Source organism: Ranitomeya variabilis, chromosome 3 (genome assembly GCF_051348905.1).
Source record: "Ranitomeya variabilis isolate aRanVar5 chromosome 3, aRanVar5.hap1, whole genome shotgun sequence".
Classification (NCBI taxonomy): domain Eukaryota; kingdom Metazoa; phylum Chordata; class Amphibia; order Anura; family Dendrobatidae; genus Ranitomeya; species Ranitomeya variabilis.
In genome coordinates this window covers 255192995-255219089 of record NC_135234.1, presented here as the reverse complement: position 1 = coordinate 255219089, position 26095 = coordinate 255192995, and the positions used below count along the sequence as shown (strand labels likewise).

Here is a 26095-nt window from a genome sequence, read left to right as displayed (position 1 = left end):
GATTTGGTGGGCGGGGCTCCTCGGCCTCCGATTTGGTTGGCGAAGCCCCTCGGCCTCCGATTTGGTTGGCGGGGCCCCTCGGCCTCCGATTTGGTGGGCGGGGACTCTCGGCCTCCGATTTGGTGGGCGGGGACCCTCTGCCTCCGATTTGGTGGGCGGGGACCCTCGGCCTCCGATTTGGTGGGCAGGGACCCTCGGCCTCCGATTTTGTGGTCGGGGACCCTCGGCCTCCGCTTTGGTGGGCGGGGCCCCTCGGCCTCCGATTTGGTGGGCGGGGTCCCTCTGCCTCCGATTTGGTGTGCGGGGACCCTCGGCCTCCGCTTTCGTGGGCGGGGCCCCTCGACCTTCGATTTGGTGGGCGGGGCCCCTCGGCCTCCGATTTGGTTGGTGGGCCTCCGATTTGGTGGGCGGGGACCCTCGGCCTCCGATTTGGTGGGCGGGGACCCTCGGCCTCCGATTTGGTGGGCGGGGGACCCTCGGCCTCCAATTTGGTGGGCGGGGACCCTCGGCCTCCGATTTGGTGGGCGGGGACCCTCGGCCTCCGATTTGGTGGGCGGGGACCCTCGGCCTCCGATGTGGTGGGCGGGGCCCCTCGGCCTCCGCTTTGGTGGGCGGGGCCAGGCCCCTCGGCCTCCGCTTTGGTGGGCGGGGCCGCTCGGCCTTCGATTTGGTGGGCGGGGCTCCTCGGCCTCCGATTTGGTTGGCGAAGCCCCTCTGCCTCCGATTTGGTTGGCGGGGCCCCTCGGCCTCCGATTTGGTGGGCGGGGACTCTCGGCCTCCGATTTGGTGGGCGGGGACCCTCTGCCTCCGATTTGGTGGGCGGGGACCCTCGGCCTCCGATTTGGTGGGCAGGGACCCTCGGCCTCCGATTTTGTGGTCGGGGACCCTCGGCCTCCGCTTTGGTGGGCGGGGCCCCTCGGCCTCCGATTTGGTGGGCGGGGTCCCTCTGCCTCCGATTTGGTGTGCGGGGACCCTCGGCCTCCGCTTTCGTGGGCGGGGCCCCTCGACCTTCGATTTGGTGGGCGGGGCCCCTCGGCCTCCGATTTGGTTGGTGGGCCTCCGATTTGGTGGGCGGGGACCATCGGCCTCCGATTTGGTGGGCGGGGACCCTCGGCCTCCGATTTGGTGGGCGGGGACCCTCGGCCTCCGATTTGGTGGGCGGGGGACCCTCGGCCTCCAATTTGGTGGGCGGGGACCCTCGGCCTCCGATTTGGTGGGCGGGGACCCTCGGCCTCCGATTTGGTGGGCGGGGACCCTCGGCCTCCGATGTGGTGGGCGGGGCCCCTCGGCCTCCGATGTGGTGGGCGGGGCCCCTCGGCCTCCGCTTTGGTGGGCGGGGCCAGGCCCCTCGGCCTCCGCTTTGGTGGGCGGGGCCGCTCGGCCTTCGATTTGGTGGGCGGGGCTCCTCGGCCTCCGATTTGGTTGGCGAAGCCCCTCGGCCTCCGATTTGGTTGGCGGGGCCCCTCGGCCTCCGATTTGGTGGGCGGGGACTCTCAGCCTCCGATTTGGTGGGCGGGGACCCTCGGCCTCCGATTTGGTGGGCAGGGACCCTCGGCCTCCGATTTTGTGGTCGGGGACCCTCGGCCTCCGCTTTGGTGGGCGGGGACCCTCGGCCTCCGATTTGGTGGGCGGGGTCCCTCTGCCTCCGATTTGGTGTGCGGGGACCCTCGGCCTCCGATTTGGTGGGCGGGGACCCTCGGCCTCCGATTTGGTGGGTGGGGACCCTCGGCCTCCGATTTGGTGGGCGGGGACCCTCGGCCTCCGCTTTGGTGGGTGGGGCCCGTCGGCCTCCGATTTGGTGGGCGGTGCCCGTCGGCCTCCGATTTGGTGGGCGGTGCCCCTCGGCCTCCGATTTGGATGGTGTGGACCCTCGGCCTCCGATTTGGTGGGCGGGGACCCTCGGCCTCCGATTTGGTGGGCGGGGCCCCTCGGCCTCCGATGTGGTGGGCGGGGCCCCTCGGCCTCCGATGTGGTGGGCGGGGCCCCTCGGCCTCCGATTTGGAGGGCGGGGACCCCCGGCCTCCGATTTGGTGGGCGGGGCCCCTCGGCCTCTGATTTGGTGGGCGGGGCCCCTCGGCCTCCGATTTGGTGGGCGGGGACCCTCGGCCTCCGATTTGGTGGGCGGGGACCCTCGGCCTCCGATTTGGTGGGCGGGGACCCTCAGCCTCCGATTTCGTGGGCGGGGCCCCTCGGCCTCCGATGTGGTGGTCGGGGCCCCTCGGCCTCCGCTTTGGTGGGCGGGGCCGGGCCCCTCGGCCTCCGCTTTGGTGGGCGGGGCTCCTCGGCCTCCGATTTGGTTGGCGGGGCCCCTCGGCCTCCGATTTGGTTGGCGGGGCCCCTCGGCCTCCGATTTGGTTGGCGGGGCCCCTCGGCCTCCGATTTGGTGTGTGCTCTGCCTGGGGCCACTGTGCTCTGCCTGGGGCCCCATATGCTGCCTGGGGCCCCTGTGCTCTGCCTGGGGCCCCATATGCTGCCTGGGGCCCCTGTGCTCTGCCTGGGGCCCCTGTGCTCTGCCTGGGGCCCCATGTTCTGCCTGGGGCCCCTGTGCTCTGCCTGGGGCCACTGTGCTCTGCCTGGGGCCCCATGTTCTGCCTGGGGCCACTGTGCTCTGCCTGGGGCCCCATAAGCTGCCTGGGGCCCCTGTGCTCTGCCTGGGACCCCATATGCTGCCTGGGGCCCCTGTGCTCTGCCTGGGGCCACTGTGCTCTGCCTGGGGCCACTGTGCTCTGCCTGGGGCCCCATATGCTGCCTGGGGCCCCTGTGCTCTGCCTGGGGCCCCTGTGCTCTGCCTGGGGCCCCTGTGCTCTGCCTGGGGCCCCATATGCTGCCTGGGGCCCCTGTGCTCTGCCTGGGGCTCCTGTGCTCTGCCTGGGGCCCCATGTTCTGCCTGGGGCCCCTGTGCTCTGCCTGGGGCCCCATATGCTGCCTGGGGCCCCTGTGCTCTGCCTGGGGCCCCATATGCTGCCTGGGGCCCCTGTGCTCTGCCTGGGACCCCATATGCTGCCTGGGGCCCCTGTGCTCTGCCTGGGGCCACTGTGCTCTGCCTGGGGCCACTGTGCTCTGCCTGGGGCCCCATATGCTGCCTGGGGCCCCTGTGCTCTGCCTGGGGCCCCTGTGCTCTGCCTGGGGCCCCTGTGCTCTGCCTGGGGCCCCATATGCTGCCTGGGGCCCCTGTGCTCTGCCTGGGGCTCCTGTGCTCTGCCTGGGGCCCCATGTTCTGCCTGGGGCCCCTGTGCTCTGCCTGGGGCCCCATATGCTGCCTGGGGCCCCTGTGCTCTGCCTGGGGCCCCATATGCTGCCTGGGGCCCCTGTGCTCTGCCTGGGGCCACTGTGCTCTGCCTGGGGCCCCATAGGCTGCCTGGGGCCCCTGTGCTCTGCCTGGGACCACTGTGCTCTGCCTGGGGCCCCATATGCTGCCTGGGGCCCCTGTGCTCTGCCTGGGGCCACTGTGCTCTGCCTGGGGCCCCATATGCTGCCTGGGGCCCCTGTGCTCTGCCTGGGTGTAGGACACTGGTGACGTCACTTATCTCCGGACATTAGCTCCGGACATTAGCTCCGGACATTAGCTCCGGACATTATCTCAGGACATTAGCTCCGGACAAAGCCACGGAAGTTGGCACAAATTGCAGGAAGTAGTATTCTAGGCAATTATATATTAGATACTTCTCCTATCTCCACATCCTGAGGGATTACAACCCATTCTTGCCTAATCAAGACATGGAGTTTATAACACTTTTTCTTTTGTTTTGTTTGTCCACCTGCTTTTCAGAATTCACCACAAGTTCTCAATGGGATTGAGATCTGGGGAGTTTAGAGCTATGGACATAAAATTTCAGAGTCTTACTCACTGAGCCGCTTAGTTATCATTTTGCCTTGTGACCTTGTTCTCCACTGTGATGGAAAGTCATTATTCATTACCAAATTGCTTCTGGATGGTTGGGGGAAGATGGTCCTTGGGGGATGTTTAAATACCATTTTTTAGCCCACTCTTTAGGATGAAAGCAACCCCACACATGAGTGGTCTGAGGATGCTTTACTGTTGGTGTGACCCAGCACTTATTGTTGTGCTCACCTTTTGTTCTCCAGACAATTATTCTTATGGATGTCCCAAAAAGTCTTGAAGGGGTGTTCTACAGACAAAATAACTTTGCAGGAAGTACAGCGATTGTACTGCAGGTATCTGGGTTAAAAGTATCTAGCGATCCCGTGACTCTAGAGCCCCAAGAATGGGGCTCTGTAGTGTTATAGATGTTGGCTTACAAGTACTGATGCAATATCCTCACTGAGATACTAACGTGAATAATGCCCTAGCTTTCTGTTCCAGTTGTGATTTATAGCGCAATGTAAGTAAATGACCAGAAAGTGTCTAGTACAGATGGTGGCGGAATATTATGGTACTGCTCCTTTCTTATCAGAGACCAATAATAAAGCTGTAGGACCTGCAAAGTATGTGCTGTGAGCTCCAAAGGGATTAGACTTCTAAGATTCACTCTAGGTGCAATTTTTCAGCGAGCGCCCTTACAAAGTTCTGCCACAATCTCTGCTAGAGACTTTCTGGTCTTGGGACTAGAACTCATGATCCAGTTGAGCTCTAGGGGAAATACCTTGGTATGAACCACAAGTCCAACCTCATATTTTGGTGAATGTATGAATCCATTTGCACCATATTTGTGGAATCACTTTCGGTTTTTCCCAGATCTCGACACATTTGAAATGTGTTACAATAGTGGGTGGAGTTTAGCTGGAGGGGGTGTGGCCTACAACACAAAATTGTACAAACCCCATGCCTGCTCGTAGCTGGCACGTCTTACAATGCAACCAGGAACATAACTAATGCCTCTTACACATGTTCTGTAGGTGTGCTCACCAAAATAGGAGATAGCATTCTGTGCTGATTAATTATTACTTGCTTGCGTGATGTGGTGATGCATTTTAACCATTTTTTATTCTTTTTTTGGCAGATTTTCCACAGTCCTTTTTAATGTTTTTTTAGTGCAGAAATGCTAGGATTATGCACTAAAAAAAGCAAGGACCTCTTTTCCGTGCATTTTTTTTAGCCTCCAAATAAAATGTAGAAGCCTTTAGTAAAAAGTTGCACCAAAACCGTCCCCAAAAAATGTAACCGTGTATTCAAACACACACTGGGCATGAGTTTTATGAAATCACATGCACTTCGCTTGACCTTTTAAACATGTGGGAACATGGCCTAAGGCCTCGTTTAGGCGTCTGTTTTCCATAGATAGAACATGTACCCATTGTAGCTTATAGAGCTCGTCTGTTTCGCAAAAAAATCATGGCGACATGCCCAATTTTGATCCAAGTGACAAATGAATTTGACCCACACTAGTCTATGGATCTGTCAAAATCATAAATGGATTGGGCAGGAGAAGCATCAGAAATAATAATACATTTTTATTTATATAGCGCCAACATATTCCGCAGCACTTTACATCAGAAAGAAGAGAATCACTTGTTATTGTGCTCCCTTATCCGTTCAGGAGCACTTTACAAGAATCATTATCACCGTCCCCATTGGGCCTTACAATCTCAATGTCTTTGGAAGGTGGGAGAAAACCCACACAAACTGGTAGCAACCTTTCGTGGGATTTGAACCCAAGACTCCAGTGGTGCAGTGCTAGCCACTGAGCCACCATGTTCCCTACTGATAAATCATTGACCAAATACTGATGTATTTAGATCCAAAACACTGATAAAAATCAGACTGTTTTTTGCATCCGAGGGAAAAAAATTTCTGCTGTCTGAATGAGGCCTAATACCTTTACGGATGGCACTGGTGCATTGTGTACTGGTGTGGCAAAATCCCAATTCTAATGATCATGAAACACTCAATTTCTCCAAGTGATCTGGCATTGTGTTCTGTCTATTCTGCTATTACTGAGTTTTGTGATTTAGTAGAAATCTAATGAAAAACAGGAATAATACAGTTGGGTGACTTTTATGAATGCTGTACTGTTGAGATTGAGAGAGGCTTCATATTGCCGGGTGCATGAGCACTAACACGAGGATTTGGCAATTTTAGATGAAATTTTTCTGTGGAAATATCTAGTGCTTTCTGCTCCTTATCTCCATAGTAACCTCATTAAAACCCACACGCCAAAGCCTGTGGATAAATGTACTAATAGCAGAAATCCTTTTCAAGAAGTGACTGCGCTTATTGCCTACCTTCAAATTAGGATGTGTGCGATTGACTATGCTAAATGACTTTTTCATGCCCCATCCTACAAGAAATCATAGCTCTGCCGGAAAAATGCCCTGGCCTCCCAAGGACAAGATGTGGTTGGAGATACAGCATTGTGTGCCAAAAATTCCTTAAGGAAGACTGAATTCAAACTTGCGTTTGCGGATTTCCGTTACTGTTCAGTTTTAGGAATAGCTAAACGGAATTCATGTCTAATACAGATCAGCTCCATAATTGGTTTCTGTTATGTATCAGTTTTTAGAAGATAGGAAAAAAAACAGCTCACCGCCATCTATGTCCCAATAGTTCTGGAGCATGGAAAAACCATCTTTGCCTGGACACAGTAGACACAGCACGAAGAAGGATCCAGCTCCACGGAATAAAATCTTTATTAGTGAATGTATTTCAGTTAAAAGCATGTCCTGACGGTAGTTGTCCTTCTCAATAGAACTTAAGGGAATGGGAGCTTGGCTTTTCCAGAGCTAGTTTACTCCACAGAGTTGGTAAATGACTTACAGAAAACATGATGGCATCTGTTCTTCTGCCCTTCTCACCAGTACAAGACTGTAAGATTTTTCTGTTTTGGATAGTTACAAAAAATAAAAAATATCAAAATTCTAATATACTCCAAAGACTTACTGATAGGGAATTCTGATTATGAACCCTAAATAAGGTGGTGCTATGTAAGTGAGCAAAATGAAAATGAATGAATAATTTTGAAGGGGAACTATCGATTTCCAATTTAATTTTCTGATTTTAATATCATCTTTTTTAGACCCTGAGACTCAAAGAAAAAGAACTGTCCAAAATGTTCTGGATCTGAGACAAAACTTGGAGGACACCATGTCCAGTCTTCGTGGCTCTCAGGTAACACACAGGTAGGTAGCAGCTGTTTGAATTATATCCCGATCTCTTCAAATATACAATGTTTTACTGGGGTTTTCCAGCCTGCTCAAGACAGAAGACCAAATATCACTTTACATATGTTTTGTGAAAAAGATTATGGCCCCGATTTATCAAGTCCGGCTTTTTTCATGCTGGTCTTGATAAGGGGGCATGCTGGCGTCAGATTATGCTGGTTCATTAAGAGCCTGTTAATAAATCCATTGTGTCTGAAAAGTTGCATGCATCTCACCACAAATCTTACCACAGTCCAGGACTGGAGTAAGATTCGTGGCATAAGGAATGCATGAATTGAGGAGCAGGGAATGCCACGCCGTCATCCCATTTCAATTCCACCCACTTTGTTGGAGCTAGATGAAAAAAAGCGTGAGACCGTGAAAAGTCTCAACATTTTAGCGCAACCTGACATTGCTCAAAAGTTTCGCAACTTTTCAAAACTCTTTATTGCAGAAGTCTGGCATTAAAGCTTTGATGCGGGTGTGTGTAGTAGTTTATAATATTTATCCAAGCCAATTGGTCCCTGAAAAAATAGGTTTTAAAACTTTTCTTGAAAATGTGGTGCTAAAAATGTAAACCTCCTCATCTGCCTAAAAATAAGATATAAAAGTACTGAATGTTTAAAAAAATGATGACAGTAGAATTTGGACATGGTAAATGTAATGTTTTATTAATTGTTTTGCTACCTAAGACAATATGTTTTAAGGGCAGATAAATGTAGGACTTTTTTGTTAATAAGGGTTGTTTAATAAAATCACCTGTCTATAGCTGCCCATTGTTTTCTTAAATAAGAATGCAACCACAGACAGGTGAAGGGGCTACCATACAACCATAGACAAGTAAAAGGGCAACCACAAACAGATGAAAGGGCAACCACAGGCAGATGATAGGGGCAACCACAGACAGGTGAAAGGGCAACCACAGACAGATGAAAGGGGCAACCACAGGCAGGTGAAAGGGCAACCACAAACAGATGAAAGGGCAACCACAGACAGATGAAAAGGGCAACCACAGACAGGTGAAAAGGGCAACCACAGACAGGTGAAAAGGCAACCACAGACAGATGAAAGGGCAACCACAGACAGGTGAAAAGGGCAACCACAGACAGGTGAAAAGGCAACCACAGACAGATGAAAGGGCCACCACAGACAGGTGAAAGGGCAACCACAGACAGATGAAAGGGCAACCACAGACAGATGAGAAGAGCAACCACAGACAGGTGAAAAAGCAGCCACATATAGGGGAAAGGGCAACCACAGACAGATGAAAGGGCAACCACAGGCAGGTGAAAAGGCAACCACAGACAGATGAAAAGGGCAACCACAGACAGGTGAAAAGGCAACCACGGATAGGTGAAAAGGCAACCACAGACAGATGAAAAGGGCAACCACAGACAGGTGAAAAGGCAACCACGGATAGGTGAAAGGGCAACCACAGACAGATCAAAGGGCAACCACAGACAGATGAAAAGGGCAACCACAGACATGTGAAAAGGCAACCACAGACAGATGAAAAGGGCAACCACAAACAGGTGAAAAGGCAACCACAGATAGGGGAAAGGGAAACCACAGACAGATGAAAGGGCAACCACGGATAGGTGAAAGGGCAACCACAGACAGATGAAAGGGCAACCACAGACAGGTGAAAAGGCAACCACAGATAGGGGAAAGGGCAACCACAGACAGATGAAAAGGCAACCACAGACAGATGAAAAGGGCAACCACAGACAGGTGAAAAGGCAACCACGGATAGGTGAAAGGGCAACCACAGACAGATGAAAGGGCAACCACAGACAGATGACAAGGGCAACCACAGACAGATGAAAAGGGCAACCACAAACAGATGAAAGGCAACCACAGACAGATGAAAAGGGCAACCACAGACAGATGAAAAGGGCAACCACAGACAGATGAAAAGGGTAACCACAAACAGATGAAAGAGCAACCATACATAGGTGAAAGGGCAACCGCAGACAGATGAAAAGGGCAACCACAAACAGATGAAAGGGCAACCACAAACAGATGAAAGAGCAACCACAAACAGATGAAAGAGCAACCACAAACAGATGAAAGAGCAACCATACATAGGTGAAAGGGCAACCGCAGACAGATGAAAGGTCTACCACAGACAGATGAAAAGGCAACCACAGACAGGTGAAAGGGCAACTGCAGAGATAGGTGAAAGGGCAACCGCAGATAGGTGAAAGGGCAGCCACAGACAGGTGAAAGGGCAACTACAGACAGGTGAAAGGGAAACCAAAATACAGCTCTCGTCTTCTGAGTGAAAAACATACTTTATTACATTCTTTTAAAATCCCGTGAGATACAAAAACTGCAAACATTACAATTTCAAAAATAATACAGCCATTTATTCCTAAGCGCTTTAAATCCATAATATTGTTGATTCTAAATCAGTGCTTCATTTTGTTTTGTTCTAAATTCAGAAATGTCTGGTAGACCATGTAAAGTATAAAATGATAAATCCCTCCTTTTCTGAGAATGGAGAGTATTTTTCACAAGAACGAAATTGCTTGTTTTTACAAGCAGTTAAATGTAATCACTTCCAAACATGAGACAACCTCTTGAAATGAACTGTAATCATTTCCAAACATGAGACACCCCTTTAAATGAACTGTTTTTGGATAACAGCTTGGAGATGTACATTTATATGTTCTTTTTTTGTTTTAGCTCCTTAGATATGACATGTTATGACAGTGATGATGCCAATCCTCGCAGTATTTCTAGTCTATCTAATCGCTCCTCTCCGGTGTCCTGGCGTTATGGACAGGCTAGTCCTCGACTGCAAGCTGGAGAGGCGCCCTCACTTGGTGGTTGTCGTTCTGAGCACGGTGGAGGAGGCTGGCAGTTCTCTCACACGATGCCCCTCCGCGCTGGATCGCGAATCTGCAGCATTACCCAACGTTTAGAACTTCTAGAATCTGGCAGCCAGGAATTAAAATCAGGTTATGGAAGTGACTCTGACTGTAAATTGGCAAAGGAAGTGACACACGAGGATGATGATATCATTACTAGGTAAGCACTACCAGCATTGCTGTTCCTTCCCAGCTGTGTAATCCTCTGGGGAGTCAGCTTCTAATACAGAAAGGCTATATAATATGAGGATGAAACCTTTGTTGGGAGGAGGAGTGCTTCTTTAAGCCTAACAGAGCTGTTGTGCTTACTGTGAAAATGTCAGAATGGCTGTATAATCCTGATATTAAAATGAGCTCTGGCTGCACTCATAGAATAGCTGTATAAACCTTACATTTTACAATTAGCTTTTTGATATTGATTTTCAATGTAAATACACCAGCTTCACCAGATCTAATGTATCTATAAGTATACAGTTTATATTGTGAAATCTGGGGACAGGTCTTAACTTATATTGATGTAAATATTCATACATATAAAACCTTCATGGTTTTTCTTGCACAGTTGTGAACTTTGCACAAGTTTTGTAACTTGCTTCAGAATACTTCAGGTCTCTTGTTGTTTTCTTCATCCTAATAATCGCCAATATTCCATCCTGAGAATCGTGAAATTGAGATTCTTAAAGATTGTCTGGCTGAATGTACTGTATGTACTATATTGTGACAAACCTGGTTGGCTTTAGTATATGTGCCACTCTTTAATAAGTTGCCTTTATTTTTTATGTTTTTTATTTTTCCTCTACAACTTTGCTTATTCAGCTGTTTTAGGCAGGTTCCTGAAATGTGACTTTTACCAAATGTCGCATTTTTTGTGTGCATCTCGCTAAAGCGCCTGTCTAGAGCAAGGTTTTGAATTTGTTGAATTTTTGAGACTTAACGAAATTGTGACTTTTGGCGCTAAAAAGTCACAAATGCTGGTTATAGAGAGTCCATCCCCATGAATGCATAGGAACTGGGCAATAAAGCATTGTAGAGGACTTATCCCCTATAACAACCATGCTAGCACGGTTACTGGTACAGTCCCTGAGAATATCACTTTTAGTTCATATGTAAATGAGGAGGCTTCGGTGCAGCCTTGGCGTGGCCAAGAGTTTGGTGCACCTTCACGCCAACATCCCGATTAGCACTCACCTCCTCATAGAAACCCAACATGCTAGTTAGACACAACTTAGTCTTCATGAATCCATGCTGGTTGTCACTTATTATATTATCTACAGTATATTTCTGCAGGTCATCTCTTATAATGCCCTCAAAAGCTTTGCACACTACTGATGTCAGGCTTATCGGACAGTAGTTGCCCGGATTACCTCTCTTAAAGGGAAACTGGCAGCAGGATTGGGCCTGTGCAGTAGCATCTATCATGTTCCGAATTATGCTACTGCGCAGGTGCGGCTGGCGCCATTTTCAGGAAGAATTTTTTTTTTGTTCTCAAGCAATTTATAATGCAAAATAAAGTAAAAATATGCAGACCATAGATGCGATCGTGCAACAGCGCAGGCACCGCCGCCGACCCTGCAAGATGAATGTCATTTTTCTTTACCAAACCATAACATATACAGTATGTAAGCTAGGGGGCAGGTCAGTGAGGGATCAGTGACCTGTCAGCAGTCTGCATTATGAACAGAACACCACATGCAGACCCCCCACAGGCCGCCCCAGAGCACGAGCAAATTATTAACTGAACATAAAGATTACACAAGAAACAACCACAAGACAGATTTCATCACCAGGTATCATTTTATTCAGTGTAACTGCGCCGACCTGACAGTGTCTGTAGGTTACTGTGCACAATCCTGTTGACAGGTTCCCTTTAAAGGGAATTTGTCAGTGGGGTTTTGCTATTTAATCTAAGAATAGGATAATATAGGCCACAAGACCTGGACACCAGCAATATGTCACGTATTAGGTAGTGATGAGCAAATATACTCGTTACTCAAGATTTCTCGAGCACATTCAGGGGTCCTCCCGTGTATTTTTTAGTGCTCGGAGTTTTAGTTTTTATTGCCGCAGCTGAATGATTTACATCTGTTAGCCAACATAAGTACATGTGGGGGTTGCCTGGTTGCTAGGGAATCCCCACATGTACTTATGCTGGCTAACAGATGTAAATCATTCAGCTGCGGCAATGAAAACTAAAACTCCGAGTACTAAAAAATACTCAGAGGACCCCCGAGCATGCTCGAGAAATCTCGAGTAACGAGTATATTCGCTCATCACTAGTATTAGGCTGTGTATTGTAGTTTCAATGCTATTTTATCAGCGGGTGATGAACACTGCCAGGACTACAGCTCATGGGCAGAACAGTCAGGCTACTCTGTGTAACCCTGCCCCCACCACTGATTAGCATCCTACTCACAATGCACAGTGTACACAGGAAGCTGCCAGTCAGCGGTGTGGACAGGGTTATGCACAGTTTAACTGTTAGCTCTGCTATAACTCCATTGGCCTAACAGGTTTTCTATGAAAACTACACTAAGCATCCCAGTACAGGATGCATCCCTGGAATCAGGCTTTCTTGCCCTATGTTATACTGTTATTAGATTATATAGGAGAAACCTGCTGATAGACTCCCTTTAAATATCGGTACTACGTCAGCCAGCCTACAAGCCTGTGGCACTGACCCTGTTACAGAGAGTCTAAGATGAAGTGCAGCGGTCTGTCAAATACTGAGCTCAGCTCCCTCAATATCTGTGGATGAATGCCATCTTGATGAATGGCTCAGGGGCTTTGTCAGTATTTCATTTTATCAGACGCAGCTGTGCTTCTAATTGGAAAAATAAACGGCCGATTTTTCATCTGAATTGTGGTCTGTGTGGTATCTGTATATCTGTTTTCATAAGTCAGTTATTAAAGTTTTCAAGACGAAATGCAGTTTATGTTAAAGAATTACAATGTATCCATAAAATTCAGATACAACACAGTTGATCCATGTGAGATCCGATGTTTTTTTGCGCAGCCACAGACTTGGATAAGGCGAGTCTCATCTTAAAGGGCCACTGTCACCCCCCTCCAGCCGTTATAAACTAAAAGAGCCACCTTGTGCAGCAGTAATGCTGCATTCTAACAAGGTGGCTCTTTTAGTGGTGCATGTATTCCCAAAATAAAGCGTTTTATAACTTCTCCAAAATACCTGTCTTTCGCCAGGGAGGCAGGTCTTCACCCCCCTGCTTGAAACGCCACACTGCCGTCACTCAAATCTTCAGGGGCGCCGCCCCCATCGCGCTGTTTTCGCATGAAATCCGGTGCCTGCGCTGTGTAGTACTGTCTGGTGCAGGCGCAGAGAGCTCTGGCCGTCTGACGTCACAGCCAGGCTTGCAGACTGCGCCTGTGCGGCCGCCCTGCTTGTGAATCCCAGCCCCACAGTGTGTTATGCATTATGCAGAGTGCGGGGCAGGGATTCACAAGCTGTCTAGGACATGCATGCCAATATCTGTGATTTTGCGTTTTATTTGGCATTCGGTTTATTTTATACTTTCAGTAGATTTCACCAAACCTAGCTAGGTCTTTCCATGGTCTTTCCATGGACCTTCTGCTAATTATCCATGTTTTGACCAGTTGAAGGGTAAATGTACACAACATCTTTTTCAGGCAGATTAATAGAAATAACATGTTCATTGTTTGGATGACGAGTTTAGAGTGAAAGCGTCTGGCAAGAACGGTGGCAAACCGCTTCAGGAAAACGACCTTTGGTGCTGTGAGTTTTCCGAGATAACAAAACATTTGGTTAACTTCTGAAAATGATGGAAAGAACCCCCCTTCTCATGCTCACCTGTTATATTCCCTCTGATCCAGCTGTAACTTGTTTGGCTACAGCTGTGGCGTCTCATGTAACCGCTGCAGCCGATCCCTGCTCTCAGCGGTCACATGTAGACAGGACATCATCCCTGATGAGTAGGCAGACAGGTTATTGTCAGAGGTATCAGTAAGGTGGAGGCAGTGACCCCTCAGCCCCGCATGTGTCCTGTGATGCACTTCTAGAAGCAGAAGTGACATCAGATTGCGGTGCAGGGGAAGTGTGGGCAGTGAATGTGTTAATATGCGAGGAGGGGCGCCTCAGCCTTGTGTTGGTGTGAAAAGGGTTAGTAATCTCTTGGCTCTCTTCCTGGCTGACAGCTGGAAATACAGAGCATTTCACATCTGTGTTCACTGCCCTGAGCAGGGACCCCTCCAGACTGACCACAATTTGTCACAGAGCGCCTCATGGAAAGGTATTGTATAACAGGGCACATATGTGAGGGGGCGCACAGTGTGGTGTGCATGCGGGTGCTGTAGGGGAGGACTCGGCAGTATCCTGCCATCTTGTTAGAAATGTAAATCTGTATATCTGCATGAATGTTGTCAGTGGCTGTGTCTGTGAGGAAGTGTTGCTTTGTGTCTCACTGAGAGCAATGCTGTGCTTTTATACATTGGGGGGTGGGGGCTGCAGGAAGGAGATGTGGGATGCCAACAATTGGTGCCTAGGTAGACACAAGCAAACATGGCACTGAAACCATTGCTTACCAATAGCTAGACCACATTGCTTTGTCATAGTGAGGAGCGTCTGCATGTACTTTGTCACAAAGAGAGGATTCTGCATGAGCTGAGATCACAATCAAAAGCCATGAATATGTATTACTCATCACGGCCCAAATTTGTTACATAGATGCAAAAAGGGGGATTCCAGAAAGGGCATGCATCACCAAACCATCGGGATACTTAGCCCTTAGGCTACTTTCACACTAGCGTTAACTGCATTACGTCGCAAATCCGTTTTTTTGCCGAAAAAACGGATGCGTCAAAAAAGTGAAAAACGTATGCAACGCATACAGCATTTCGACGGATCCGTCGCAAATCCGTTAAACGTTTCCGTCGAAAATACTGGATGCGTTGCATACGTTGCATCCGTTTTTACCATCCGTTGCATCCGTTTTTACGACTGATCCGTTTTTAAAATGGGAGGCTCCCAAATTTGATTGGCTACTGGAAAATATGGAAAACTATATAGTTACTGTTTTTACAGCCCATCTTTGAGGGTTTTAGTTTTGTGGCAGCGATGGAAGGTGTTCTTGTGAGCATTGCTAGTTTGGTTACCGACATTATCTTTGAGACGAATCACCTGGATATCATAGTGCGGGAGAAGGAGGCGGCAGCGGAAAAACGGAGGATGCTTCTGCAGCAACGGAGACGGAGGCGACTCTGGATACATCCGATTAATGAACTACGGATGATGATAAAGGGATCCAAACCCTAACCCTACCCCTAACCTCACCCCTAACCGTTTAATGAACATTTTCTGACAGTCATAGTGCCACGTATTTCAGTGCCACGTATATAAGTGCCACGTATATAAGTGCCACGTATATAAGTGCCACGTATATAAGTGCCACGTATATAAGTGCCACGTGGCACTTATATACGTGGCACTTAAATACGTGGCACTTATATACGTGGCACTTATATACGTGGCACTTAAATACGTGGCACTTATATACGTGGCACTTAAATACGTGGCACTTATATACGTGGCACGTAAATACGTGGCTGGCTGGGGTCTTGTGGCTGGCAGTCTTCTCTCTGGGTCTTGCTGGCATATGTGGGGTTGAAGGCCCAGGCCAGGTTTATATAGATTTGGGGGTGTCTGGCCAATTGGCAACAAAATCCAGCTTCTGAGCATGCTCAGTGTAAAAAAACGTATTGCAGCGCTGCATTGCGTCGTACGACGTGTCCCGACGCATCCGTCGCTCATAGGCTTCCATTGTAGCCATCGACGTATGCCGCAGGATGCGTCGCGACACGTTTTTTAGGCGGAGACAAAAAACGTTACAAGCAACGTTTTTTGCCGACGACGTGTGGCCAAATTTCGACGCATCCGTCGTAAAACGGACACGACGTATGCCAATCCGTCGCAATACGTCGCCAATACAAGTCTATGGGGAAAAAACGCATCCAGCAAAAACTTTTGCTGGATGCGTTTTTTTCTGAAAAAAGACGTTTTGAGACGTAATGCAGTTAACGCTAGTGTGAAAGTAGCCTTAGTCTGTAAATGAAATGACAGCTCACATTACCGCTATTCTATTCAAGCTGTAACTGTGCTATCAGGTGATGTGGAGAAATGAGGGACGCGGTTCCCCTGTTCCAGTGATCGGTACATGTATGCCCCCTCCTGATTTCCTATTCTTTTGCATGTTTGTCACTCTTATGCTACTTTCACACTTGCGTCGTGTGATGTCCGTCGCAATGCGTCATTTTGGAGAAAAGACGCATCCTGCAAAGTTGCCCGCAGGATGCGTTTTTTCTCCATAGACTTGCATTAGCGACGCATTGCGATGGATTGCCACATGTTGCATCCGTCGTGCAACGGTTGCGTCGTGTTTTGGCGGACCGTCGGCACAAAAAAAGTTACATGTAACTTTTTTTGTGCGTCGCGTCCGCCATTTTCGACCGCGTATGTGCGGCCGAAACTCCGCCCCCTCCTCCCTGGACTGCAGAATGGGCAGCGGATGCGTTGTAAAACTGTATCCGCTGCCCACGTCTTGCAGTTATTTCACAGCGTCCGTCGGTACGTCGGCCCGACGCATTGCGACGGGCCCGTACCGACGGAAGTGTGAAAGTAGCCTTAAATGATTCAGATCACCAAACAAATGTAAATATTAGACAAAGATAATACAAGTAAATACAAAATGCAGTTTTTAACCCCTTAGTGACAGAGCCAATCTTGTACTTAATGACCAAGCCAATTTTTACAATTCTGACCACTGTCTCTTTATGAGGTTATAACTCTGGAACGCTTCAACGGATCCCACTGGTTCTGAGATTGTTTTTTTCTTGACATATTGGACTTCATGTTAGTGCTAAAATTTCTTCGTTGCGTTCTTGCGTTTATTTCTGAAAAAATGGAAATCTTTCCCACATGTCTACTTTGCATCAGCACAATTTTGGAAACAACATTTTTTTTTGTTAGGAAGTTATAAGGGTTAAAAGTTGACCAGTAATTTCTCATTTTTACAACACCAATTTTTCAGGGACCACATCACATTTGAACTCACTTTGAGGGGTGTACATGACAGAAAATAGCCAAAAGTGACACCATTCTAAAAACTTTACCCCTCAAGGTGCTCAAAACCACATACAAGAACTTAATTAACCCTTTACGTGCTTCACCGGAACTGAAGCAATTTGGAAGGAAAAAATGAACATTTACTTTTTTCACAAACATTTTATTTCAGAACTAGTTTTTTTTTATTTTCACAAATATAAAAAGAGAAAACGAACCACAAACTTTGTTGTGCTATTTCTTCTGAATACGTCGATACCCCATATGTGGGGGTAAACCACTGTTTGGGCGCACGGCAGAGCTCGGAAGGGAAGGAGCATCGTTTGACTTTTTCAATGCAGAATTGGCTGGAATTGAGATCAGGCGCCATGTCGCGTTTGGAGAGCCCCTGATGTGCCTAAACAGTGGAAACCCCTCACAAGTGACACCATTCTGGAAACTAGACCCCCCCAAGGAACTTATCTAGATGTGTGGTGAGCACTTTGAACCCCCAAGTGCTTCACAGAAGTTTATAACGTAGAGCCGTGAAAATAAAAAATCATATTTTTTCCACAAAAATGATCTTTTCGCCTACAAATTTTAATTTTCCCAAGGGTAACAGGAGAATTTAGACCCCCAAAGCTGTAGTGCAATTTGTCCTAAATACGCCGATACCCAATATGTGGGGGTAAACCCTGTTTGGGCGCATGGCAGAGCTCGGAAGGGAAGGAGCGCTGTTTTGGAATGCAGACTTTGATGGAATGGTCTGTGGGCGTCATGTTGCGTTTGCAGGGCCCCTGATGTGCCTAAACAGTAGAAAGCCCTCACAAGTGACCCCATTTTGGAAACTAGACCCCTCAATGAACTTATCTAGATGTGCTGTGAGAACTTTGAACCCCCAAGTGTTTCACTAAAGTTTATAATGCAGAGCCGTGAAAAAAAAAATATTTTTTTTTTCACAAAAAAAGATTTGTTAGCCCCCAATTTTTTATTTTCACAAGGGTCACAGGAGAAGTTGGACTGCAAAAGTTGTTGTGCAATTTGTCCTGAGTACGCCGATTCCCCATATGTGGGGGTAAACCACTGTTTGGACGTGCGGCAGAACTCGGAAGGGAAGGAGTACTGTTTGACTTTTTAATGCAGAATTGGCTGGAATTGAGATCGGACACCGTGTCGCGTTTGGAGAGCCCCTGATGTGCATAAACAGTGGAAACCTCCCAATTCTAACTCCAACCCTAACCCCAACACACCCCTAACCCTAATCCAAACCCTAAACATAACCCTAACCACACCCCTAACCCTAATCCCAACCCTAACCACAACCTTAACCCCAACACACTCCTAACCCCAACATACCCCTTACCATAACCCTAACCACAAACCTAACCCTTGTCCCAACCCTAACCCTAATCCCAACCGTAAATATAATCCAAACCCTAACCCCAACTCTAGCTCCTACCCTAACTTTAGCCCCTACCCTAACCCTAACTTTAGCCTCAACCTTAACCTTAGCCCCAACTCTAACCCTAATTTTAACCCTAACTTTAGCCCCAACCCTAACTTTAGCCCAACTCTAACCCTAATGGAAAATGGAAATAAATATATATTTTTTATTTTATTATTTTTCCCTAACTAAGGTGGTGATAAAGGGGGGTTTATTTGCTATTTTGTATTTTGATCACCGTGATAGGGTCTATCACAGAGATCAAAATGAACCATTAGGAAAAATCTCCTATTGTTGCCGGGTGGCGGCCGGCAGATCTCGGCAGGCGCACTGCGCATGCGCCCGCCATTTTCTTACTGGGAGAAGATGCTGGTGGCCATGGGGGGGGAAGCAGGAGGACCCAGGGACACCGGCAGGTACTGGGGGGAACGGGGACTCTATTTCTCCTCTGATGTGCGATCACATCAGAGGAGAGAGAAATTAAATGGCAAATTGGACTTTTTTTTTTGCGGTCGCTGTTAAACGGTTAATAACGGCGATCGCAATCCCGGGGTCAGTAAAAACCGACCTGAATCATGTTCTCTGGGGTCTCGGCTACCCCCCCGTTAGCCAAGACCCCGGAGAAATTCCAACTCTGGGGGGTGCTGTACACTTTTTCCACAGCGTCGTTAAAAAGTGGTGCTGTGGTTTAAGTACCCTTAATTGCCGCCGTGAAAAGGCGTATCAGCGGTCGTTAATGGATTAAATGAAGGTCTTTATTATTAAGGTAAAAAGAAATCTAAACCTACAGGGCCCTGTGTTAAAAATTGATTGCCCCTAAACCTTGCGCACTTTGCTTTGCCCAACTACGTGCAATGCAGAAAAGCATACTACTTCATTTATCTTCGCAGGTGCAAGATATCTTGCGTCGATGAGGATGATGGAGGCGGCGTCACCCATGTCCGGGACGGCGAATAGCAGCCGAGGGGAGGGGTGGAGAAGACCAAAGCCACGCCTATCGGACAGGACATACATGATTAGAATACAGTGCCAGAGAAATCATAAAATGTTTTTTGAGGCTATACTGGGGGAGTCGGGGTTATATAAGGATTTAGCGAATTAGCTGCTATGTGACAAAACTGGTGGCAGGTTCCCTTTGACTGAGGCGTGCAGTTTTTTGGATGTTGTGGAGTCTTTTGTGACCTCTTAGATGAGTTGATGCTGCGCTATTGAGTAATTTTGATTTGCCGACTACTACTGGGAAGGTTCACCACTGTTCCATGTTTTCACCATTTGTGAATAATGGCTCTCACTGTGGTTTGCTGGAGTACCAAAGGTTTAGAAATGGCTTTATATACGTATCCAGACTGAAAGATCTCAATTGCTTTGTTTCTCATTTGTTCCAGAATTTATTTGGCTCATGGCATGATGTTTAGCTTTTGAGGTACTTTTTGGTCTATTTCAGTTTGTCAGGCAGGTCCTATTTAAGTGATTTCTTGATTGAGAACAGGTGTGACAGTAATCAGGCCTGGCTGTGGCTCGGGAAACTGAACTCAGATTCCCAAAGATGTGATAAACCACAGTTAATTTATGTTTTAAGTGGTGGGGCAATCACTTTTTAACACAGGGTCCTGTAGGTTTGGATTTCTTTTTCCCTTAATAATAAAGACCTTCACTTATAAACACTTGTTTATTTGTGTTATCTTTGTCTAATATTTAAATTTGTTTGCTGATCTGAAACATTTAAGTGTGACAAACATGCAAAAGAATAGGAAATCAGGAAGGGGCAAACAATTCTTCATACAACTGTAGCACGTAAACTGTGTAACTGCAGTGCCTCCTCTGGGAAATGCAATTTAGCGGGAATCTGTCTCCAGGTTTTTACCACCTAATATTAGAGTAGCATACAGGACTAGTAGGAAAAACCTGGTGGCAGATTCTCTGTAAAAACAAATGCCTTTCTGACCCCACAGTCTGTTGGAAAAACATTATCTGTAAATTTAATATACGGTACCATTAGTCTGATGCATGTCTATCCCTTCTCAAAAATGATTTTATATTTCTGTTCCTATGTGTTTCTCTGAAAAATGGGTTAAGGCTTATTTTTAGGGGATGTCTTATGTTTTTTCTCCATGAACAAAAATCCACATTTATACTTGAACAACAAAAAAAATCAACATGTATTCAAATACAGTGGGGGAAATAAATATTTGATCCATTGCTGATTTTGTAAGTTTGCCCGCTGACAAAGACATGAACAGTCTATAATTTTATGGGTAGGTTAACTTTAACATTGAGAGATAGAATATTAAAAATAAAATTCAGAAAATCACATTGTATAAATTATATAAATGTATTTGCATTTTGCAAGTATTTTAAGTATTTGTTCCCTCTGGCAAACAAGACTTAATACTTGGTGGCAAAACCCTTGTTGGCAAGCACAGCAGTCAGATGTTCGTTTAGTTGATGATGAGGTTTGCGCACATCTGGAGGAATTTTGGTCCATTGCAGATCATTTCTATATCATTAAGATTTTGAGGCTGTCGCTTGGCAACTCGGAGCTTCAACTCCCTCCATAAATTCTCTATGGGATTAAGGTCTGGAGACTTATTTCCCCCACTGTATAATCATGTAATCACACACACACACACACACACACACACACACTGCACATACACATGTAAATATACATACATTGCACATATGGTACAGTTACTCTTGACTCCTGCTGTTAAAGGACCTTTGGTGACGTCATGGTGACATGACTGTGATGTTGCCTAAGGTCCTTAGCTCTTTCATCCCCAAGCCTATTTTCACCTTCCTGACCAGGCCAAATTTTACAATTCTGATCACTGTCACTTCCTGAGGTTGTAACTCCGAGACACTTCAACAGATCCCGCTGATTCTGAGTTGTTTTTTTTTTATTGTACTTCTTGATAGTGGTAACATTTCTTTGATATGACTTGCGTTTATTTGTGGGGAAAAAAATCACAAATTTGACTAAAATTTTTCAGTTTTCAAACTTTTACTTTTTAAGCCCTTAAATCAAGAGAGTTATGTCACACAAAAGACCAGTGATTTCTAATTTTTTTATGGACCACATCACATTTGAAGTGACTTTGAGGGTTCTGTATGAAAGAAAATGCCCAAAAGAGGCACCATTCTAAAAAACTGGGCTCAGGAAGGAAGGAGTGACGTTTTGGAACGCAGATTTTGATGAAATGGTCTGTTATGTCATGTTTGGAGAGCCCCTGATGTGTCTAAACAGTGGAAAGCTCCACAAGTGACACCATTTTGGAAACTAGACCCCTTAAGCAATTTATCTAGATGTGTGGTGAGCACCTTGAACCCACAGATGCTTCACAGAATTTTACAGTGTTGATCTGTGCAAATGAAAATAAGTGATTTTTCCCTCCAAAATGTTGTTTTAGCCCTAATTTTTTTTCATTTTCACAAGGCTAACAGGAGAAAAAGGGCGCCAACATTTGTGAAATTTCTCCTGAGTACATTGTTACCCCATATATGTGGCCGAAAACCAGCTAGCACTGATCTAGGGCATTGCTGCAGGGTGTCAGCTCTCATATAGAGCAGACACCCTCATTTGATCTTGGCGGCACTCAGCGTTAGCCCGCACGATCATGAAGCAGTATATGTACGAGGGTTTGCTGGAATGCAGCCCCTGCAGCGCCATACATATACAGCACATGTCGGAAAGGAGTTAAGAGGTCTTAACCTCAAAATAGAAATGCTGGCCACCCCTAAGAGAGTGGGGGAACTGAGAAATTGCCCAGTTTGTGCGCCCTAAACCCTAATGCCGGCCCTGCATATCAGCCTGTCTCCCCCTTTAGACTCCTGCAGTTAAAGTACTTTTGGTAACATCATGGTCACATGACTGCTATGTTACCAAAGGTCCTTAAGCAGTTTTAACCTCGCAATATAAATGCTGGGGGCCCTAAGAGAGTGGGGACATGCACAGTTGACCTGTGCTCTTCCTCCAAGTGCCGTTCCTGACTATAACTAGGGCTTATTTTTGAGGTAGGGCTTATATTTCAAGCATATTGTAAGAATCCTGTAAAATAACGGCAGGGCTTATTTTCGGTGTAGGTCTTTTTTTGGGGGAAACATGGTGTGTTTTTGATTGAGCATTGTAATGTTTGACTATGCTGCAGGAGTGTAAAAAGAAATAATACGGCCTCAGCAAAGTTTTGTTCAGAAATTATTTAGTTTAAAGTCTATTATACGGTATTTAATTTTGATCCCATTAAATAATCTAAGAAAACCTACCAATGGTCTACGAAAACAACATTAGGGTCATATATAATCTGACATTTAGTGGTGCTTGCATTGGAAAAAAAAGTCTTCTCAGTACAGGTTTCCTAATTCCTTCAAATCAGATCCCAGACTTTTTTCCATTACCCATTAACCTGTCGAGGGCCCCTATATTATAGTGTAAATCCCTGTGGGATGAAATGAAGAAAAAATGCACTTCTGCCTTTGTTCATGTCTCATTTTTGCAGCATTCACTATGTGGTAAAAATAATAATAATCTTTATTTATATAGCGCCAAGATATTCCGCAGCGCTTTAGTTTCAACACAAGAGTCATAAGCAACAACGTTAACAATACAATAATTAAAGCGAAATAAGATGACCCTGCTTGTGAGAGCTTACAATCTACAATGAGGTGGGGGAGATACAAAGTACAGGTGTGTATTTACAATGATGTATTTACAATGATGGTCCAGCCATCTTCAGGGGGTGCGGGATAGATGGGGATAGTGAATGGGCTACACACACACAAACATAAAATGACTGATTAGTGAACTTGATAGGCCGCTCTGAACAAATGTGTTTTGAGCGAGCGCCCAAAACTATGTAAATTGTGGATGGTCCTAATATCTTGGGGTAGAGCATTCCAGAGGATTGGCGCAGTGCGGGAGAAGTCTTGGAGTCAATAGTGGGAGGTACGGATAAGTGCAGAGGTTAGTCGAAAATCATTTACAGAGCGCACTAGTCGGTTAGGCCGATAGACAGAAATGAGGGAGGAGATGTCAGGGGGTGCCGCACTGTGGAGGGCTTTGTGGGTGAGAACAAGTACTTTGAATTGTATCCTGTAATGAATGGGCAGCCAGTGTAACAACTGGCGAAGAGCGGACGCATCCGAGTAACGAATAGCCAGATGGACAACTCTGGCTGCTGCATTAAGTATAGACTAGAGAGGGGAAAGTCGAGTGAGGGGAGGCCAATTAATAGGGCGTTACAGTAGTCCAGGTGGGAGTGGATCAGGGCTACAGTGAGGGTTTTTATTGTTTCAGTGGTGAGAAAAGGGCGGACTCTAGAGATGTTCTTTAGGTGTAAGTGGCACGAGCGGGCAAGAGATTGTATATGGGATGTGAAGGAGAGATCGGAGTCAAACATAACACCCAGACAGCGCGCCTGCTGCCGGGGCGTTATCATGGTGCCACCCACGGAGAGGGAAATGTTAGATTTAGAGAGGTTAGTAGATGGCGGGAGCAGAAGAAGTTCAGTTTTGGAGAGGTTGAGTTTCAGAGAGAGAGCGGACATGATGTTGGAGACTGCGGACAGACAGTCACTGGTGTTCTGTAGTACAGCGGGAGTAAGGTCAGGGGATGACGTGTATAGTTGAGAGTCGTCGGCATAAAGATGGTACTGAAAGCCAAATCTGCTGATGGTCTGTCCAATTGGGGCTCTGTAGAGGGAGAAGAGAAGGGGGCCAAGGACTGAGCCCTGGGGTACCCCGACAGTGAGAGGAAGAGGAGATGACGTGCAGCCAGAGAACAGAACACTGAAGGAGCGGTCAGAAAACTAGGAGGAGTACCAGGAGAGAGCAGTGTCCTTAATGCCTAGTGACTGGAGTCTAGAGAGTAGGAGAGGGTGGTCAACAGTGTCGAAAGCTGCAGAAAGGTCGAGAAGAATGAGCAGAGAGTGGTCATCATTACATTTTGCTGTCAGAAGGTCATTGGTCACTTTGATGAGTGCAGTTTCTGTCGAATGTAGGGGGCGAAAACCGGACTGTGAAGGGTCTAGGAGGGATTGAGTGAAATGACTTATTTACTTTATTCTGCCAGTCAGCTTGAAGTCCATGTGACTGCATACTGCAGAATCTTGATAGTGTGCAATGCACACACTGTCATGATTCCCCTGTGTTCGCAGTGTTAGTTGGTTGTCATGTGGCCACAAGTGTGCTCCTTGTATACTTGCTGTAACCTGCCGAATAGATTGTCATCTGCTCTCAGAGAAGCTGATGAGAATCTAGTTGGCATTTGACAAATATGCTGTATGTCTGTGTGTCTCAGTGTGTGTCAGTTTGTAGATATATGTAGCAGTGTGCTAATGTGTGTGTAGATGTACCTGTAAATGTGTGTCACAATGTGTAAATGTGTACTTGAATCCTTGAATTTTTGGTATATATGTCAAAGTGAGTCAATATGTTTGTTAGAATGTACTTGTGTGGTCACAATTAATTTTTAGCCCACACCATGGTGTTATGTTCGCAGAGTAAATTTGCATTACTCTGACGGTTGTTCCTTGAAAGCAAGTAATCCCCTATCCAAAGGGTAAAGGGTAATTTGATGATCGGTAGGGTACCACCAGTGCCCGTAGAATTTGGCTCTGCAGTCCCTTTTTGAATACAGCACATTCTCAACCTCCGCTCCTTTCATTGTTAGGCTGCTTTCACACTAGAGTCGGTACGGGCCCGTCGCAGTGCGTCGGGTCGACGTTCCGACGCATTCTGTGAAAGAAATTCACAACGTGGGCAGCGGAAGCAGTCTTATGACGCTTCCGCTCCCCCATTGTAAGGTCCGGGGAGGAGGGGGCGGAGTTTCGGCTGAAACTCGCGACCGCTACGTCGTCATCTCGCGAGACCGCAATGCACTCTTCAGACCGGAGTGCGAGGAGCATCGGTAACCGTCCGCTTCGATCCGGGCGCCAACGGAGGGTGAGTATGTAACTATTTTTTTATTATTTTTAACATTAGATCTTTTTACTATTCATGCTGCATAGGCAGCATGAATAATAAAAAATTGGTCACACAGGGTTAATAGCAGCGTTAACCGAGTGCGTTACACCGCGGTCAACGCTGCCATTAACCCTGTGTGAGCGCTGACCGGAGGGGAGTATGCGTGCGCCGGGCACTGACTGCAGGGAGTAAGGAGCGGCCATTTTCTTCTGTGCGCGTCGCTGATTGGTCGTGGCTGTTTTGCCACGACCAATCAACGACTTGGATTTCCATGACAGACAGAGGCCGCGACCAATGAATATCCATGACAAACAGAAGGACAGACAGAAAGACGGAAGTGACCCTTAGACAATTATATAGTAGATCTGCACAATGATTGCCATAAAAACATGCTGACTTGCAGTCTAGCATTGTCGCCAATCGATCCACTTGTCCCATTCCATCAGCCATGACAATGGTCTGTGGCCGCTGGATGGGAGAGGGAGTCAATTTCTGCTGCTACTTTTCTCCAGGGTGATGAAAGCTTTTTCATAATATTGGTACTGTAATGCATTTATGATTTTCCGGACAGAAATTCTGCTGCGCACCTCAGTTGTGTAGATGTACATGTATCAGGAGATCTTTGTCAGCCTGTTTTATCACTAAGCGCTC

General features: G+C 47.0%; 1 protein-coding gene across 5 annotated transcripts in view; it reads left to right on the top strand.

Annotated features, from left to right (window-relative positions):
• Window positions 1–26095, top strand: part of NAV1 (neuron navigator 1) — a 205512-nt gene that overhangs the window by 26020 nt on the left and 153397 nt on the right. For all 5 annotated transcript variants that reach the window (XM_077295397.1, XM_077295399.1, XM_077295396.1 and 2 more), the window contains exons 3-4: window positions 6975–7077; window positions 9787–10131. In XM_077295397.1, coding sequence (XP_077151512.1) covers window positions 6975–7077; window positions 9787–10131 — 448 coding nt within the window. The remainder of the gene's footprint in view (window positions 1–6974; window positions 7078–9786; window positions 10132–26095) is intronic.